The sequence below is a fragment of the Aquarana catesbeiana genome, linkage group LG06 (genome assembly GCF_042186555.1).
Source record: "Aquarana catesbeiana isolate 2022-GZ linkage group LG06, ASM4218655v1, whole genome shotgun sequence".
Taxonomy (NCBI): domain Eukaryota; kingdom Metazoa; phylum Chordata; class Amphibia; order Anura; family Ranidae; genus Aquarana; species Aquarana catesbeiana.
Genome location: NC_133329.1, coordinates 45,891,162 through 45,908,191, shown reverse-complemented (window position 1 = coordinate 45,908,191; position 17,030 = coordinate 45,891,162). Strand labels below are relative to the sequence as shown.

Genomic DNA, 17,030 nt, shown 5'->3' with positions numbered 1-17,030 from the left:
TGGACGTTCCCCGGCAGTGTCTGCAGGGGGTTGTGAGCTGAATGCTCGGCGATCTCCTCTTCCATGTCAGCACAGGAGTGTGCTGCGGCTGTCATCTTGGATTCGAGCGGCTCTGGGATCGGGCTGAATCGCGGCCGTAGGTTACGTCTGGCCGAGCCCCTGGGCATGTATCGGCTCCCGGGTGGTTCCCCCAGCTGGTGGAGTGGTCCAGAGGTGTCCCGCTGGCCGTAGTCAGGTGCTCTGTGTGCCGTTAGGCCGGGGTGATGCGGAGCTCCAGGCTCAAGCGGCCATCTTGGAGTCCTCCGCGCATGCGCCTACTGTCCTGACATTTTAGGGCCTCAATAAATGAGAGGCTATCAGTGCATCAGGGTTTATCAATTTTCAATAATGCGTAGCATAGCTTGCAGATTCTATAACTTTCACACAAACCAATTATCATACACTTATTTTTTTTTACCAAAGACATGTAGCAGAATACATTTTTGCCTATGCTTATGCTTATATCGCAAAAAATAAAAAACCCAGTGGTGAATAAATACCACCAAAAGAAAGCTATTTGTGTGAACAAAATGACAAAAAAATTTATTTGGGTACAGTGTAGCATGACTGAGTAATTGTCATTGTAAGTGCGAGAGCACTGAAAGCTGAAAATTGATCTGGGAAGGAAGGGGACGAAAGTGCCCAGTATTGAGGTGGTTAATGAAGGGGGTGGATCCATTAACCCATCTTTGGTTGTTCAAGATTGCATAGTCCTCCAACAGGATCTGAAGTGGATTATATAGTGTATGACACCTCTTAAGAGTATGAATTTTTATTTAGGTTTTTTTTGTAAATAGGTGAGAGTCATTTACCTGAATAGGTGATGGACAATGGGTGTTTTGATATCACATTTTGAACAGAGGATTGTTTTACAATTTTATTTTATTTATTTTAAAACATTTTTTGCACACATCGCACATGAAGGTGGACATTCAAAACTTTTTTGAGCACAATATTTTTGAAAGTGGATATTTTTTACATACATTTGCACACAGTGTTATTTATATAACTTTCTTGTTTTAGGTATGTTAACACTTAAAGCGGTAGTAAACTGCACTTTTTTTTTTTTTAAACCCCGCAAGACAAAGGCATAATTGTGATGCATGGCATACTAGTACTGTATATACTCCAGTATAAGCCAAGATTTTCAGCCCTTTTTTGAGGCTAAAAGTGCCCCCCTTGGCTTATACTCGAGTTATCACCGTCTGCCACCGATCAGCGTGTCATGCAGACAGACGGCAGCCATTCCAGTGTTCAAAAGCTGCGCCTCCTCCTCGTCTGTGATAGGCGGAACACTCAATTTCCCAGCAGTCAGTGTTCAGCCTATCACTGACATCCTTTCATCCTCGTCCGTGGTATGAGTGTTCTGCCTATCACAGACGAGGAGGAGGCACGGCTTTTGAACACTGGAATGGCTACCGTATGTTTTCATGACAAGCTGATCGGTGCAATGGTGGATGCAGAGCAGTACATGTAGGATGCAGAATGGCACACGAAGGCTGCAGTCGGCACACCGAGGCATGCACAGGACACAGAGAGGATGCAGATTGGCACAGGTAGGCTGCAATGGACACAGGGAGGTATACACAGGACACAGTGAGGTAGGCAGATCTGCACAGGTAGGCATGCACGGGACACAAGGAGGTATGCAATAGACACAGTGCGGTATGCAGCTGCAGATGGGAATTGTTGACCCTCTTTTCCACTTACAGTAGCTGTGCATTTCTCACCCTCAGCTTATACTTGAGTCAATAAGTTTTCCCAGTTTTTTGTGGTAAATTGGGGGCCTCAGCTTATATTCGGATCCACTTATACTCGAGTATATATGGTACATTATGAAATACTTACCTTAGAACAAAGCCCTCTAGCGGTGTGCTGTCACTAATGACAGGGCTTTCATCTTCACCCGGTCTTCCAGGTTTGCGTCCTCCAGCCATCTGATTGGCCTTGCTGTGATGACGTCACTCCCACACATGCGCGCGGGAGTCACGGACCGTTGAAAGGATGGCATGGGTGACGTCACCGGCTGCCTGCAGTGTGAATATCTCCTAAACCAAGAAAGGTGATGTTCACTGAACTTACAGGTAAGCCTAATTATAGGCTTTCCTGTAGGTACAAGTTAAAAAAAGGGTTTAATTCCACTTTAATATTTAAAGGGAGGTCACACACATAACAGTTTTACATACTCCACGGAGAACATAGTGACTGCAGCTGGATAATTATTTTTACACCTTTGCACAGAGTTATTGTATTTATATGGTAAATCTAGGCGCAGAGAATGCTGTAGGATGTAACATATAATAGTGAAAGAGTGGTGAGACTTACCAGGTTTTAGTGATTGAGCCATGCCATTCTCTTCCAGGTTTCTGATTAATGGCCTATTCTCTTTCTTTAATATTTCATATAAAATATCCTTGTCAGTATTACCCCACCCTCTGATATAAGAGTACAGCATTCTCATCTTCTCTCGTGAGGTTTGTTCGGACCATATTGTGTCATAGTGTTCAGATGTTAACAGACCAACCGACATAAGACCATCTAGAATGGGCATTGGCTGCGGGATGCTTTGTATCAGTACCTCCCGATGTCTGTCCACAAAGTGCTCCATTTCTGTCAAAGTAAAATATATTTATAAGAATATTTTTATCACTTGTTTCCCTTTTAATATTTACAATTAAATAGTTTGACAAAAGAATGTAACAAATATATTGGTTATTATTTACAATCTGTAAATTTTATTTACAATAAAATTTAGGGAAAAAAACACATTATACTGTAATGTTAAGAAGAGGATCGGGGTTGCTCTAAGCAAAAACCATTGCACAGAACTGATAAATGACATGTTTTTTTTTTTTAAATTAGCTTTACAACCACAAACACCCTATCAGTGTCCTCCTCATCAGAACCTCTTCATTAGGTATGACCCGAATACCCACCGGTTCGGTTCGCACCAGAACATGCGAACAGACAAAAAAATTTGTGCGAACACCGTTAAAGTCTATGGGACACGAACGTGAAAAATCAAAAGTGCTCATTTTAAAGGCTTATATGCATGGTTTTGTCATAAAAAGTGTTTGGGGACCTGGGTCCTGCCCCAGGGGACATGGATCAATGCAAAAAAAGTTTTAAAAACTGAAGTTTTTTCGGGAGCAGTGATTTCAATAATGCTTAAAGTGAAACAATAAAAATGAAATATTTCTTTAAATATCGTGCCTGGGGGTGTCCTTAGTATGCCTGTAAAGTAGCGCATTTTTCCAGTGTTTACAACAGTACCACAGCAAAATTACATTTAAAATTGCTCGCAGCTGTAATGTATTGCCGGCTCCCAGCATTATAGATAAAATCCCTTTGGGGATTGCCATTCGGAACTACTTGGATGTGAAAAGCCCGGGCTGGGTTATTAGCCACAAGCTCTATAAGCTTGCCTTCTGGTAAGCCTTAAATCAATGTGGTGAAGAGTTTGTTTGGTGTTACACTTGTTACATGAAGAAGCCTTTGAAAAATGAATTAGTCATCTGAAGAGCGACTTCACAGTCCTTTGGCACTGCACTGTGTTGATTTTTAATGACTTTCAGTCCATATATGACTTTTTGTTTTGTATTTATAATGAGTCACATACTTCATTAATATATTTTTTTTAATTGATCTGAATCACTTATCACTTACCTTCTGAATAGCGATCCACACGCTTGATAAGCGACTCACTTGAAGACACAATTAATGGATTTTTGGTGTTTCACATTTAGTGAATATTTGTTTGACCATCAACACTTTTTAGTTTAAACTCATTTGCTTCTGAAGGGTGATTTACACGCTCTGAAGCGCGATCCACTTGCACATGACGTCAGAGGGGGCAGGGTCACCCGTTTACATCATGGGGTGGCCATGCCCTTGCCTATATAACAGCTGTCACAGCGAAGAGACAGCAGGCGGTGGGACACCTCCCATCGAGGAGATTTTTTTTCGGGTCCATCTGCGCCATGATTGAAGATGGATGGACATCGCGGAACACTTTTTTTTTTACCAGTTGATGCCTGCCATATAGCAATATGACATTGGCAAAGTGGTTCTGTTATTCTGACAGGACGTCATATGACATGATCAAGATAACAAAGCCAGCACGTGCCCGTGGGGGCACGCAGCTCAGCAATTGGAGGTGCTGTGTGTCAGTCTGACATACCGCATCTCCGATCGTGATATGGAGCCTCTGATGGAGGCTTATTACCACGTGATCAGCTGTGACCAATCCCAGCTGATCATCATGTAAACCAAGAAGTGCCAGTAAACGGCTTTTCTTGGTTCACGCTGACAGGGAGAGCCGATCGGCAGCTCTCCCTGTCAGAGGGGGGTCTGTGCTGATAGTCAGCACATTGATTATAAGTGCAGACCCCCATCAGATGTGCCAATCAGATACCAATCACTGCCCATCAGCTGCCAGTCCGTGCCCCATAAAGAACGCCTGTCAGTGCCCATCAAAGTGCCAATCAGTTCCCATAAATGTGCCAATCAGTGCCCCATCAGTAATGCCCGTCAGTGCCCTTCAGATGCCATTCAGTAATGCCTGTCAGTAGCTCCTCATCAGTGCTGCCTATCCAGTGCCATCTATCAGTGCCCATCAGTGCCACCTATCAGTGCTACCTATTAGTGCCCATCAGTTTTTTTTTCAAAAATTTCGGTATTTTTTAGTTTGTTTAGCAAAATATAAAAACCCCAGTGGAGATCAAATACCACCAAAAGAAATCTCTAGTTGTGGGAAGAAAATAATAAAAATTTAGTTTGGGTACAGTGTTGCATGACGGCCTAATTGTCATTCAAAGTGTGACAACGCTGAAAGCTGAAAATTGTCCTGGGCAGGAAGGGGGAAAGTGCCCATTACTGAAGTGGTTAATAAAGGAATTGTCCGAAACTGTCTCCTGTCGTTTTTACTTTTTTGACACTTTTTTGGTGAATGGGTAGGGGTACAATGTGCACCCCTACCCATTCACATGGGGGGGCCGGATCTGGGGGGCCCCTTGTTAAAGGGGGCTTCCAGATTCAATAAGCTCCCCACCCGCAAACCCTCACAACCCCCCAGGAAAGTGTTGTGGGGATGAGGCCCTTGTCCCCATCAACATGGGGACAAGGTGCTTTGGAGGGACCCCAAAGCACCCTCCCCATGTTGAGGGCAAGCGACCTGCCATGGCTGCTTGCTCGGATAAGGGTCTGGTATGGATTTTGGGGGGACCCCCACGCCCTTTTTCTTTTACATTTTGGTACAGGGTTCCCCTTAAAATCCATAGCAGACCTTAAGGGCCTTGTGTGGATTTTGGGGGGACCCCCACACCATTTTTATTTCAAATTTTGTCCTGGGGTTCCCCTTAAAATGCATACCAGACCTGAAGGGCCTGGTATGGATCTTTTGCGGGGGAGCCCCACGCCATTTTTTTTTACATTTTTGCATGGGGTTTCCCTTAACCACTTTAATACACTGTGTTATATATACTACACTGCCTGCACTGACTGAAAATAGAGTCTACACTGAAAGCTGCAGAGTGTATATATATATATATATATATATATATATATATATATATATACACATTAAATCTCAAAAGTGAGTACACCCCTCACATTTTTTGTAAATACTCTATTATATCTTTTCATGTGACAACACTGAAGAAATGACACTTTGCTACAATGTAAATTAGTGAGTCTACAGCTTGTATAAAAGTGTAAATTTGCTGTCCCCTCAAAATAACTTAACACACATTAATGTCCAAACTGCTGGCAACAAAAGTGAGTACACCTCTAAGTAAAAATTGGGCCCAATTAGCAATTTTCCCTCCCCATGTCATGTGACTCGTTAGTGTTACAAGGTCTCAGGTGTGAATGAGGAGCAGGTGTGTTAAATTTGGTGTTATCGCTCTCATTATCTGTCATACTGGTCACTGGCAGTTCAACATGGCACCTCATGACAAAGAACCCTCTGAGGATCTGAAAAAAATAATTGTTGCTCTACATAAAGATGGCCTAGGCTATAAGAACATTGCCAAGACCCTGAAACTGAACTGCAGCACAGTGGCCAAGACCATACAGCGGTTTAACAGGACAGATTGCACTCAGAACAGGCCTCGCCATGGTCGACCAAAAAGGTTGAGTGCACGTGCTCAGTGTCATAGCCAGAGGTTGTCTTTGGGAAATAGACATATGAGTGCTGCCCGCATTGCTGCAGAGGTTGAAGAGGTGGGGGGTCAGCCTGTCAGTGCTCAGACCATACGCCGCACACTGCATCAAATTGGTCTGCATGGCTGTCGTTCCAGAAGGAAGCCTCTTCTAAAGATTATGCACAAGAAACCACGCAAACAGTTTGCTGAAGACAAGCAGACTAAGGACATGGATTACTGGAACCATGTCCTGTGGTCTGATGAGACCAAGATAAACGTATTTGGTTCAGATGGTGTCAAGCGTGTGTGGCGGGAACCAGGTGAGGAGTACAAAGACAAGGGTGTCTTGCCTACAGTCAAGCATAGTGGTGGGAGTGTCATGGTCTTGGGTTGCATGAGTGATGCCAGCACTGGGGAGCTACAGTTCATTGAGGGAACAATGAATGCCAATATGTACTGTGACATACTGAAGCAGAGCATGATCCCCTCCATTTGGAGCCTAGGCCGTAGGGCAGTATTCCAACATGATAACAACCCAAGACACACCTCTAAGATGACCACTGCCTTTGCTAAAGAAGCTGAGGGTAAAGGTGATGGACTGGCCAAGCATGTCTCTAGACCTAAACCCTATTGATCATCTGTGGGGCATCCTCAAATGGAAGGTGGAGGAACGCAAAGTCTCTAATATCCACCAGCTCCGTGATGTCATCATGGAGGAGTGGAAAAGGACTCCAGTGGCAACCTGTGAAGCTCTGGTGAACTCCATCCCCAAGAGGGTTAAGGCAGTGCTGGAAAATAATGATGGCCACACAAAATATTGACACTTTGGGCCCAATTTGGACATTTTCACTTAGGGGTGTACTCACTTTTGTTGCCAGCGGTTTAGACATTAATGGCTGTGTTTTGAGTTATTTGAGGGGACAGCAAATTTACACTGTTATACAAGCTGTACACTCACTACTTTACACCGTAGCAAAGTGTAATTTCTTCAGTGTTGTCACATATTTACAAAAATGTGAGGGGTGTACTCACTTTTGTGAGATACTGAGTGTGTGTGTATATATATATATATATATATATATATATATATATATATATATATATATATATATATATATATATATATACACAGTGGGGATGGAAAGTATTCAGAACCCTTTAAATTTTTCACTCTTTGTTATATTGCAGCCATTTGCTAAAATCATTTAAGTTCATTTTTTCCCTCAATGTACACACAGCACCCCATATTGACAGAAAAACAAAGAATTGTTGACATTTTTGCAGATTTATTAAAAAAGAAAAACTGAAATGTCACGTGGTCCTAAATATTTAGACCCTTTGCTCAGTATTTAGTAGAAGCACCCTTTTGATCTAATACAGCCATGAGTCTTTATGGGAAAGATGCAACAAGTTTTTCACACCTGGATTTGGGGATCCTCTGCAATTCCTCCTTGCAGATCCTCTCCAGTTCTGTCAGGTTGTATGGTAAATGTTGGTGGACAGCCATTCTTAGGTCTCTTCACAGATGCTCAATTGGGTTTAAGTCAGGGCTCTGGCTGGGCCATTCAAGAAGAGTTCCGGAGTTGTTGTGAAGCCACTCCTTTGTTATTTTAGCTGTGTGCTTAGGGTCATTGTCTTGTTGGAAGGTAAACCTTCGGCCCAGTCTGAGGTCCTGAGCACTCTGGAAAAGGTTATCGTCCAGGATATCCCTGTACTTGGCCACATTCATCTTTCATTGCAAACAGTCGTCCTGTCCCTGCAGCTGAAAAACACCCCAACAGCATGATGCTGCCACCACCATGCTTCACTGTTGGGACTGTATTGGACAGATGATGAGCAGTGCCTGGTTTTCTCCACACACACCGCTTAGAATTAGGGCCAAAAAGTTCTATCTTGGTCTCATCAGACCAGAGAATCTTATTTCTCACCATCTTGGAGTCCTTCAGGTGTTTTTTTAGCAAACTCCATGCGGGCTTTCATGTGTCTTGCACTGAGGAGAGGCTTCTGTCGGGCCACTCTGCCATAAAGCCCCGACTGGTGGAGGGCTGTAGTGATGGTTGGCTTTCTACAACTTTCTCCCATCTCCCGACTGCATCTCTGGAGCTCAGCCACAGTGATCTTTGGGTTCTTCTTTACCTCTCTTACGAAGGCTCTTCTCCCCGATAGCTCAGTTTGGCCGGATGGCCAGCTCTAGGAAGCGTTCTGGTCATCCCAAACGTCTTCCATTTAAGGATTATGGAGGCCACTGTGCTCTTAGGAACCTTAAGTGCAGCAGAAATTTTTTTGTAACCTTGGCCAGATCTGTGCCTTGCCACAATTCTGTCTCTGAGCTCTTCAGGCAGTTCCTTTGACCTCATAATTCTCATTTGCTCTGAAATGCACTGTGAGCTGTAAGGTCTTATATAGACAGGTGTGTGGCTTTCCTAATCAAGTCCAATCAGTATAATCAAACACAGCTGGACTCTAATGAAGGTGTAGAACCATCTCAAGGATGATCAGAAGAAATGGACAGCACCTGAGTTAAATATATGAGTGTCACAGCAAAGGGTCTGAAAACTTAGGACCATGTGATATTTCAGTTTTTCTTTTTTAATAAATCTGCAAAAATGTCAACAATTCTGTGTTTTTCTGTCAATATGGAGTGCTGTGTGTACATTAATGAGGAAAAAAATGTACTTAAATGATTTTAGCAAATGGCTGCAATATAACAAAGAGTGAAAAATTTAAAGGGGTCTGAATACTTTCTATCCCCACTGTATACTCCTACTCTATATATATTTACAGTATATATCAAATACACTGCCACTAACTAACCTGCCTACCTAATCTAGTTCAATCGATCTCCGTCCACAGTCACACACTATACACGGCCGCTATGTAAGCAGCCTTATATAGTGTGGGGCGTGAACTTAGCCCCCCTGAGCTATGATTTGTCAAAGGCACCCTGCTTTTGGCACAATCATGGCTCTCGCAGCAGAGCACGCTGTGATTGGCCAAAGCATGCAGGTCAGGTGCATGCTTTGGCCAATCAGACATCAATGCACTGCAAACTCGCAGTGCATTATGGGGTGTTCTGCGGTGCTCAAATTTGCCCCAAACTCCCCATAATATTTGCTGTTTGGCGAACAGGCGAACACCTGATGTTCGACTCGAACTTACGTTCGAGACGAACATCAGGCTCATCCCTGCTCTTTATCACTGCCTTCCTCATCAGGGCCTCCCCATCAGAGCCCTTCTATCAAAGTCCACCCTTACCGAGATATCCTCATCAGAGATCTCCCATTTATATATCCAAACAGGGCGACATGGAAAACACATTATATTCCTTTTCAGAGCCCCCCTTTACATCATATTCCCCACGAGAGCCCCTCTTTACATCATAGTCCCCATCAAAGCCATTATTTACATCATAGTCCCCATAAGAACCTTTTTTACTGCATAGTCCCCATAAGAGCCACTCTTTACATCATAGCCCTATCAGAGCCTCGGTTGACATCATAGTCCCCATTGGAGCCTCCCTTTACATCATAGGTTCCATCAGAGTCACCCTTTACATTGTCGTCGCCCAACAGAGTGTCCCTTTACATCATAGCCCACATCAGAGCCACCCTTTACATGATAGTCCCCATCAGAGCTACTCTTTACATTGTTCCCATTAGAGCCTCCCTTTACACTATAGTCCCAATCAGAGTCACCCTCTGCATGATAGTCCCCTTCAGAGCTACTCTTTACATCATAGCCCCCATCAGTTTCACCCTTTACATCATGGTCCCCATCAGAACTTCCTTTTACATCATAGTGCAGAAAAACATGTTTTTTCTATTGGTGTTGTAGCAGGGGTTGGTAAAGTGGTGGACTGTTCCTCCATGTTTTCCCATTAAGTCTTTGGGTGCCAAGTCTGGGTCAGAAAAGCGAATGGTCTCTGGCGTGGGTTCTTCTGTGCTATGCTAGGCACCTGTAACAGCATCAATCTCCTCATATGGGGTACATTTATCTGTGCTGTTTGCACCAATGCCCTAGGACAAGACTGAGTCCACCGTGCGGGAATATTCAACCTTAAGGTGGGCCTCTACTCTCAGAGATGAACATACACTATGTACACTTGCACAATAACTGTCCTCTTCTTAACTCTCGGTTCCCCATGTCAATGTACACCTTCACTGTTGCTTGCAATTAGGAGGGACATGCAGAGCCTATGTCCACTTCCACCTGTCCAGCTTTCTCCACTACCTCTCTCCTAGTAGCAGAATGTGGCCCCGCCGTGGACCTAGCGCAGGCTTCATATGTGCACTTGACTTAACTCTTCACTTTAAGTACCGCTGCACAGGATGGCGAGTCTGCTCCCATTGCTATAGGCAACAGAACGCTTTGCGCCTGCTGCTAGAGGCTGTTCCACCTGCCAGATGTACACGCTTAATGACAGGCTGCTTTACTGACTGATGGCTTCCATTGTCCAAGGTAACCAATCGCTGGCATTACACCAAGATGACTTGTAGTACTACTCTTCATACCCCATTGTGCTTGGTGACCCAAAGCTTTAGACTAAGTGTTCAAGTCAATTGCATTACATTACTTCAATAACTTCAGACTAGGCAGAAGGCAAAGTTTAAAAGCTTTACTTAGAAAATGGTGCAAAACATGACAGAGTCCAAAGTACAGGTCTTTTCCCTATGTCCCAATCCCTAACTCATACCTTGGGGCTGCGGACTAAAAAATTGTCTGAACGCATCAGTCAGATGGCCACCTTCTCCACCGCTCCTTCTTTGACTGACTCAGGGGTGGATCCAGAGTCTAGTCTCGGGAGGGGAACTGCCAGAAAATAAGGTGTTGCTTACAGAACACATTTGTATTAAAATATATGTATTTAACATATCATACAGGCCTAACCTTGTTTAAAACAGTGACACTGTTTTAAAGTGTTACATGCATCCCCATGCCGGCATCCCATTAATTTGTATTCTGACACATGGCTACACGGACACAGCCACTATGTCTCAATATGACATGCTGGTGCGGGTCCCTGAATGCACCCTGCATGCATTCTGGGACCCACACATGACATATTGGGACATAATAGCTGTGTGTGTCAGTAGAAATAAATGGGGTACCGGCATAGGGATATGTGCAACACTTTATGGGACATTCCTTTCTGTCATTCCTTTTAGTATGTCCCACACTTTATTCATCCACAAGCCAGTAAAAGACAACCCGCATGGTAAACGCCTGTCTGCAGCACACCCTGTGTGAATGAAGCTTAAAGATGAATTTTACTGTCATTCTATAATCTATAGCATCATTATCATCATGATAATCACACAATTCAGGTGCTGTGGCTCATGATAATGATGATTGGCAATTGTAATATGCAGCATGTTGGAGGTTAATGTACTCACTGACGCATTAGTGACCAATGGCAATTAATTAACCCCTTTATGCTGCATTAGTAGCAGTGTTTTTTTCAACCCCTTCATGCTGCAGCATAAAAGGGTTTAATTAACACTATTGGTGCCACTGCCACTAATGCAGCACAAAAGGGTTAATTAATTGCCATTGGTCACATCAGTGAGTACATTAACCCCCTACATGCTGCGTATTACAATTACCATTGTAACTGAATTAACACCCGTCCTCCCCCCTCCCCTCCAAGTGTTAACCACTTCAGCAGTTCACATAGCTAAGACAGCTAAGGCAGTGTTGTGTTAAGGAGTTAAGGCAGTTAAGTAATCACTCACTTGCAGACAGTGCAGATGGGCTCTGGCTACAGGTCGGCAGCATCTTGTCTTCAATCTCGTGCTCCCGGCCTCTGAATTGTGACGTCACGCCAGCCGGGACTAGGAAGCTCCTGTTGGGTGGAGATCACTCCGCCTGACAGGGAAGTAACTGCGTAGAAAGTCAGGAGCAAGCTGGACACGCACGCACCACTCTGCTGCAGCTCTGCTAATACTACACAGTGTGTAGCGGCGCCGGCGACCCCAGTATCACCGCGGTCTGTACTCCCATAATGACGCGACCGCCTGGGCCCCTCTAAATGAACTGATGGGGCACACTGAATATGTCTTAAGCCACCTGGGAGCCGCGAGGAGCGGGGGAAGCAGAAAAAGTCCCTGCAGCTGCATTTAGATGATGCCTCGCCAAATGTAAATAGGTGGCGGAGGGAGAAAGCCTTGGAGTCAAATATTTTCGGGAGGGGGGGCAATTGCCCTGTTGCCCCCCCAGATCCGCCCCAGCATGTCCAGAAACAGGAGTTTGTAACCTCTCAGTCTCTGGAAACGCGTTGCACAGACCTTTCTGCAAGGCCGTCCGCAGATGTTTCATCCTCTGCTCCCTCTGCGACGGCAAGATAAGGTCCGCAACCTTACCCTTGTAGCACAGATCAAGGAGGGTTGCCAGCCAGTATTGTTCCTTCTCCTTGATACCACGAATATGAGGATCCTTCCGCAGGCTTTGCAGGATCAGGGAGGCCATGCAGCGTAGGTTTGCTGAGGCATTCGGTCCGGAGTCCTCTGGGTCACTAAGGATGACATGATCCGCAGCCACCTCCTCCAAGCCACGTACAAGTCCATGTGTTTCTTGGGACTGTAAATGATCCCTTAACCACTTCAGCCCCGGAAGGATTTACCCCCTTCCTGACCAGAGCACTTTTTACAATTTGGCACTGCGTCGCTTTAACTGCTAATTGCGTGGTCATGCAATGCTGTACCCAAACTAACTTTGCGTCCTTTTCTTCCCATAAATAGAGCTTTCTTTTGATGGTATTTGATCACCTCTGCCGTTTTTATTTCTTGCGCTATAAATGGAAAAAGACCGAAAATTTTCAAAAAAAATGATATTTTCTACTTTTTGTTATAAAAAAAATCCAATAAACTCAATTTTAGTCATACATTTAGGCCAAAATGTATTCGGCCACATGTCTTTGGTAAAAAAATGTCAATAAGCGTATATTTATTGGTTTGCGCAAAAGTTATAGCGTCTACAAACTAGGGTACATTTTCTGGAATTTACACAGCTTTTAGTTTATGACTGCCTATGTCAATTCTTGAGGTGCTAAAATGGCAGGGCAGTACAAACCCCCCCAAATGACCCCATTTTGGAAAGTAGACACCCCAAGGAAATTGCTGAGAGGCATGTTGAGCCCATTGAATATTTATTTTTTTGTCCCAAGTGATTGAATAATGACAAAAAAAAAATTTACAAAAAGTTGTCACTAAATGATATATTGCTCACACAGGCCATGGGCATATGTGGAATTTCACCCCAAAATACATTCAGCTGCTTCTCTTGAGTATGGGGATACCACATGTGTGGGACTTTTTGGGAGCCTAGCCGCGTACGGGGCCCCGAAAACCAATCACTGCCTTCAGAATTTCTAAGGGTGTAAATTTTTGATTTCACTCCTCACTACCTATCACAGTTTTGAAGGCCATAAAATGCCCAGATGGCACAAACCCCCCCAAATGACCCCATTTTGGAAAGTAGACACCCCAAGCTATTTGTTGAGAGGCATCTTGAGTCCATGGAATATTTTATTTTTTGACACAAGTCGCAGGAATGTGACAATTTTTTTTTTTGCACAAAGTTGTCACTAAATGATATATTGCTCAAACATGCCATGGGCATATGTGTAATTACACCCCAAAATACATTCTGCTGCTTCTCCTGAGTACGGGGATACCACATGTTTAGGACTTTTTGGGAGCCTAGCCGCGTACGGGGCCCCGAAAACCAAGCACCGCCTTTAGGATTTCTAAGGGCGTAAATTTTTTATTTCACTCCTCACTACCTATCACAGTTTTGAAGGCCATAAAATGCCAAGATGGCACAAAACCCCCCAAATGACCCCATTTTGGAAAGTAGACACCCCAAGCTATTTGCTGAGAAGCATGTTGAGTCCATGGAATATTTTATATTTTGACACAAGTAACAATTTTTTTTTTTTTTGCACAAAGTTGTCACTAAATGATATATTGCTCAAACATGCCATGGGCATATGTGGAATTACACCTCAAAATACATTCTGCTGCTTCTCCTGAGTACGGGGATACCACATGTGTGGGACTTTTTGGGAGCCTAGCTTCATACGGGGCCCCGAAATCCAATCACCGCCTTCAGGGTTTCTAAGGGCGTAAATTTTTGATTTCACTCCTCACTACCTATCACAGTTTCGAAGGCCATAAAATGCCAAGATAGCACAAAACCCCCCAAAATTACCCTATTTTGGAAAGTAGACACCCCAAGCTATTTGCTAAGAGGCATGGTGAGTATTTTGCAGGTCTCATTTGTTTTTGAAAATGAAGAAAGACAAGAAAAATGTATTTTTTTTTCTTTTTTCAATTTTCAAAAGTTTGTAACAAAAAGTGAGGTCTGCAAAATACGCACTATACCTCTCAGCAAATAGCTTGGGGTGTCTATTTTCCAAAATGGGGTCATTTGGGGGGGTTTGTGCCATCTGGGCATTCCATGGCCTCCGAAACTGTGATAGGCAGTGAAGAGTGAAATAAAAAATTTACGCCCTTAGAAAGCCTGAAGGCGGTGCTTGGTTTTTGGGGTCCCGTACGCGGCTAGGCTGCCAAAAAGTCTCACACATGCAGTATCCCCGTACTCAGGAGAAGCAACAGAATGTATTTTGGGATGTAATTTCACATATTCCCATGGCATGTTTGAGCAATATATCATTTAGTGACAACTTTGTGCAAAAAAAAAATGTGTCTTTTTCCCGCAACTTGTGTCACAATATAAAATATTCCATTGACTCGACATGCCTCTCAGTAAATATCTTGGGGTGTCTACTTTCCAAAATGGGGTCATTTGGGGGAGTTTTGAACTGTCCTGGCATTTTATGCACAACATTTGGAAGCTTATGTCACACATCACCCACTCTTCTAACCACTTGAAGACAAAGCCCTTTCTGACACTTTTTGTTTATGATGAAATAATTTTTTTTTTTGCAAGAAAATTACTTTGAACCCCCAAACATTATATATTTTTTTTAAAGCAAATGCCCTACAGATTAAAATGGTGTGTGTTTCATTTTTGTTTTCACACAGTATTTGCGCAGCGATTTTTCAAACACATTTTTTTGGGGAAAAAACACACTTTTTAAAATTTTAATGCACTAAAACACACTATATTGCCCAAATGTTTGATGAAATAAAAAAGATGATCTTAGGCCGAGTACATGGATACCAAACATGACATGCTTTAAAATTGCGCACAAACGTGCAGTGGCGACAAACTAAATACATTTTTAAAAGCCTTTAAAAGCCTTTACAGGTTACCACTTTAGATTTACAGAGGAGGTCTACTGCTAAAATGACTGCCCTCGATCTGACCTTTGCGGTGATACCTCACATGCATGGTGCAATTGCTGTTTACATTTGACGCCAGACCGACGCTTGTGTTCGTCTTTGCGCGAGAGCAGGGGGGGACAGGGGTGCTTTATTTTTTATTATTTATTATTTGTTTGCTTTTTTATCTTATTTTTAAACTGTTCCTTTCATTTTTATTTTTTTTTAATCATTTTTATTGTTATCTCAGGGAATGTAAATATCCCCTATGATAGCAATAGGTAGTGACAGGTACTCTTTTTTTAAAAAAAATTGGGGTCTATTAGACCCTAGATCTCTCCTCTGCCCTCAAAGCATCTGACCACACCAAGATTGGTGTGATAAAATGCTTTCCCAATTTCCCAATGGCGCTGTTTACATCCGGCGAAATCTAAGTCATGAAATGCTCGTAGCTTCCGGTTTCTTAGGCCATAGAGATGGGCATACATGCACCGTTTATATATGCCGAAGCATGAGGGCATCCTCCCACAAAAGGCAGGAGCAAATCGCTCCTCCACCCACTGCTGCCCCCACACTTCGGCATATATGCTGAAGTATGTAATCGTTGTGGTGAAATCACCTCCGACAGCGCTGGAGTCACGGCTTTATGTATCGTGGGAGCAAACGCTGTTGCTGTCAAGATAAATAAATCAGCGCTGCAGCTGAATAGCGTACCTGAAAACAAAAAAATGGTTAAAACACAGTAAACTATAAAAGAATTACATACCTGAAAAGCAAACATGATAAAACATAACAATAAAACATTGCAGAATAGAATACAGTAAAAAAGAGCAGAACAACAGAGAGAAAATAGAGAGAGAGAGAACAATAAAACGACAACTATTTTTGTTTTTTTTATTTTATATTTTTTTGTGTATTTTTTTTTTACTTATTTACTTTTTTTTTTTTTACATTTTTTTTATAACTGTAACTTTTAAAACTGTAATGGTTCCAGGTTTGGGTCTCTCAAAATGCGATGGCATCTTGGGAGACCCTGTGAACCTGTGAAAGTGTGTCCTAGTCTGGGCAATGCTGTACCCTACGCTAAAACTCAACTAGTGTATGGTAGCACTCAAAACATTCACCAATGCAAAGACCAGGATTGCCAGGACAGGAGGGACAATAATACCGGGTATCACGCCTATATCCACGCTTTCTGCAGACACGACATTGCATGCATCTGCAGCAAGCTTACTGCATTTGGTTGGGGAAAGTGAGGTGGAGCACCGTACAGACACTTTTTTGTACCAGCGTCTGGCCTTACGGGCAACTACGTATGGCGACAACAACTGGTAGTTGAGGTTCACCCCTCCCATATTTTGGTTATATTCGTGGACACAGAGGGGTTTCTCCACAACACCAGTCGCCGTAGTAATTTGGACCATCGTGTCTGCATGAAGGGAGGTAAGAACGAAAACATTCTTATTGTCCCTCCACTTCATTGCAAGCAAATTATTACACCGCAAGCAGGCTCTCTCCCCCAGCCTAAGACGGGAATCTACAAGCCGGGGAAAGCCTCGGCGAT

At 43.3% G+C, this 17,030-nt stretch overlaps 1 protein-coding gene across 1 annotated transcript in view; it reads right to left on the bottom strand.

Moving 5' to 3' along the window:
* The window catches only part of LOC141148367 (uncharacterized), a 636,575-nt gene that overhangs the window by 275,563 nt on the left and 343,982 nt on the right, over positions 1 to 17,030 (bottom strand). The window contains exon 6 of the mRNA XM_073635776.1: positions 2,365 to 2,649. Coding sequence (XP_073491877.1) covers positions 2,365 to 2,649 — 285 coding nt within the window. The remainder of the gene's footprint in view (positions 1 to 2,364; positions 2,650 to 17,030) is intronic.